Here is a 3,045-nt window from a genome sequence, read left to right as displayed (position 1 = left end):
GCCACGGGTCGCCACCTGCCCAGACGTTCAAATGTGGCGCCCGGAGTTGAGCACGCGCGATCATTGGCCTGGCCGCGTGACGTCATTGATTCGGAGGCAGGCATTGGCCCAGAGTCGTGATGTCACGACGTCGGGGCTCGGCCATTGGCGACGCGTGCACGGTCGGCGCGTGCCATGTGCATCCGAGGCTATATAAGGCCCCGGGTCTGTGGCACGTGCGTAATAGTGCATTAATCTCGGCGTGGCGTCCATGACAGACGTGTGGCGTAAGCACTTCTCCGTCGGGAACATCACCTCACCACGCCATGACACCCCCAGGCAAGGACCACATCGCGCGCCCGCCGAAAAAGAGGCCTTTAGCCCTCTTCAACCACACTCTTGACTCGAACTCAGGTAAACACAAGTCCCACTCACGCGCGTTTGTCCATATCATTATTTGTTGGTAATTTTGATTCATAATTGGCGCAAAAAATAAGCTATCGATGACATGGTCTTGTGTTCTGTATGACATATAACCAGGAGTGACGAACCAGGGATGCGTGTTCTGTTTCAGGCGTTGAGGATGATGAAAACATGCAGCCCCAGGACCTGAGCATGAAGACTGGTCGGGTGTACACGCCCACGCCCACGCCGACGCCGACGCACAGGCCTGCCACGCCCGCGCCCCCGCCCCCGCCCATGATCGTGCCTCCGACACTCCCGCCTCAATCACCCAGCGGGTCACCTGCCACGCCCACTCCGACCCTCACGCCCCGTCGACCCGCTGACGTCACTGCTTTTCTTGGGCTGGTCGGGGGGAGCATTAGCATCGCCACGAACATCGCCAACACCACCAGCATCGCCAGCAGCAGCAACACCGCCGTCGTCAACAACAACAATAACAACAGCATCAACAACAACAACAACAACAACAACAGCAGCAGCTGCAGCAGCGGCGGTAGCTATAACAGCAACAGTTACAGCAATGTTGGCACCAACAGCAGCTTTAGCGGCAGCTTCACCTCCAGCAACAGCAGCTTCATGAGCAGCGCCGGTCTGAGATTGATCAGCGAAGTAGCCGCAGCCTGTGGGCGCCCTACGGTCCTACGGTCGCCCGGAGGAACTCCCACCAGCCACTCCAGCCCTTATGCACCCCCGACTCCAAGGGATCCTCTTCGCAATGTCCTCAGGGAGCGAAGCGTAGGCGTGCGCTCGTGGCATTACCATCCGTATCTTCCTCTAGGCGTATATGGTCTCCCATCACCGATTCAGTCTGCCCACCCGCCACCCCCAGCCCATCGAGAGACTTCGAGCTCAGGGACTCGTTCTCGAAGCGGGTCGGTTTCGCCTCCGGGCGAGACGGGGTCGAGCAGCAGCGAGAGCAGCCCAGAGGCACATCAAGAGGGTCGTGGTCCCCGCCTGATGTGTCCGGACTGTGGTCGGCGTTACGCCACTATGGCCGGCCTGGCCAAACATCGGCAGTTCCACTGCTTGAAGGACGCTGGGCGTTCCTTTGCTTGCAAGCACTGCGAGAAAGTGTATACCAGCCTGGGCGCCCTCAAGATGCACATCCGCACCCACACGCTGCCCTGCAAGTGTCAGCTGTGCGGCAAGGCCTTCTCGCGGCCCTGGCTTCTGCAGGGCCACATCAGGACCCACACCGGGGAGAAGCCCTTCCAGTGCCCGCAGTGCGACCGCTGCTTCGCCGACCGCAGCAACCTGCGGGCGCACCTCCAGACCCACACGGACGTCAAGAAGTACGCTTGCAGAACGTGCCCGAAGACCTTCTCCCGCATGTCGCTCTTGGTGAAGCACGAAGACCACGGGTGCCCAGGGGTCCGTCCCACACGTCCACTGGTCATGTCCCAAGCGCCTCCTGTGCCTCTCTGACCTGACCTGACACCCCCCAGCCTTCGCTAACAACGCTTGCTGAAAGTAGCTTCACGTGGCTGTGCCAACTGCAAATGCAAACAGAACACTGTATCAAGGAGTTGTGAAACCGCTAAGTTAGCCTTACCCATGGCAACGTGTAGGTCCCCCGGCCGGTATATACATTATGGTCACATTGTGCACACAGTGTAGAAAGCTTTACCCGATCACTTGTACCCATGTCAGTGCATGAGGTGCTGAAGTGTCACTCAGTGCCAGGCACGGCGCTGTGTCTAGTCAGGCCACACCCAGTGTTGGTCGCTTGCCTCCAGAGGCGTTGGTTGTCACGCACGACCCTCGCCACGAAACACAAAATATGGTGATTCGAGAGACCGTAGACTGGTTGGAACTCTCCGTAAAGCAGTAGACTACTTTAACAGTCGAGGAATGAAAGCCTGAAAGATGATCATTATGCTCTTAGCCTTATAGTTGTGAGATTGACACCTTCCTCGGGTCGAATAGGAAAGTCATGTTTGGACCGTGGGTGCACAGTTACCAGTTGGGAATGCGTGGTGGAATATACCAGTGTGGGAAGGCCAGGTGTGTGTGTGTGTGTGTGTGTGTGTGTGTGTGTGTGTGTGTGTGTGTCCCCTCACAAGGGTGGTTGTCCCCAGCTTTACCTGGGACCCCAGCAGCCGCCGCAGGTCTCCTCAACGTACCTGCATTCCTCCCAGTCCCAGCCATTGTGTTCCTGCTGGAGGGAAGAGGCGGCTGGGAAGGTGAGGAGGGCAGCGTGAGAGTCGACGCCCGAGATTGAGGGGAAGAATGAGAGAGAGAGAGAGAGAGAGAGAGAGAGAGAGAGAGAGAGAGAGAGAGAGAGAGAGAGAGAGAGAGAGAGAGAGAGTTGAGCAGGGCGAGGAGTGTGAGATAAAGGGTTGAGAGAGAGAGAGAGAGAGAAAGAGAGAGAGAGAGAGAGAGAGAGAGAGAGAAGAGGGACAGAAATGTTCGTGAATTTAACTTAGAGCTGAGATCATGAGTGTTTACCTGGGAATATTGACGTTTGTGGGACGTTGGTAAAGTTATCCACATACAACAGTTGATCACATACGGTATGACGGACAGGAGGACCGTAGTGTGTGTGTGTGTGTGTGTGTGTGTGTGTGTGTGTGAGTATGTGAATGCCCCTCACATCAGTAC

At 57.0% G+C, this 3,045-nt stretch overlaps 1 protein-coding gene across 1 annotated transcript; it reads left to right on the top strand.

Annotated features, from left to right (window-relative positions):
• The first annotated feature begins 213 nt into the window (after nt 1–213).
• LOC139753698 (uncharacterized) lies at nt 214–2,752 on the top strand. The gene is made up of 2 exons (XM_071670409.1): nt 214–393; nt 554–2,752. Exons 1-2 carry the CDS (start codon nt 306–308, stop codon nt 1,867–1,869), a joined length of 1,404 nt encoding a protein of 467 aa, XP_071526510.1. The 5' UTR covers nt 214–305; the 3' UTR covers nt 1,870–2,752.
• The last annotated feature ends 293 nt before the right edge of the window (nt 2,753–3,045 follow it).

The sequence above is a fragment of the Panulirus ornatus genome, chromosome 15 (genome assembly GCF_036320965.1).
Source record: "Panulirus ornatus isolate Po-2019 chromosome 15, ASM3632096v1, whole genome shotgun sequence".
In the NCBI taxonomy this organism is placed as follows: domain Eukaryota; kingdom Metazoa; phylum Arthropoda; class Malacostraca; order Decapoda; family Palinuridae; genus Panulirus; species Panulirus ornatus.
This window is presented reverse-complemented; position numbering and strand designations above follow the sequence as displayed.

What these genes read in the sequence shown, in the direction of transcription:
- LOC139753698 (XM_071670409.1), top strand. Translation starts at nt 306, where the DNA reads ATGACACCCCCAGGCAAGGACCACATCGCGCGCCCGCCGAAAAAGAGG. An exon ending in CACTCTTGACTCGAACTCAG is followed by an intron (nt 394 to 553) that starts GTAAACACAAGT and finishes GTTCTGTTTCAG; the next exon opens with GCGTTGAGGATGATGAAAAC.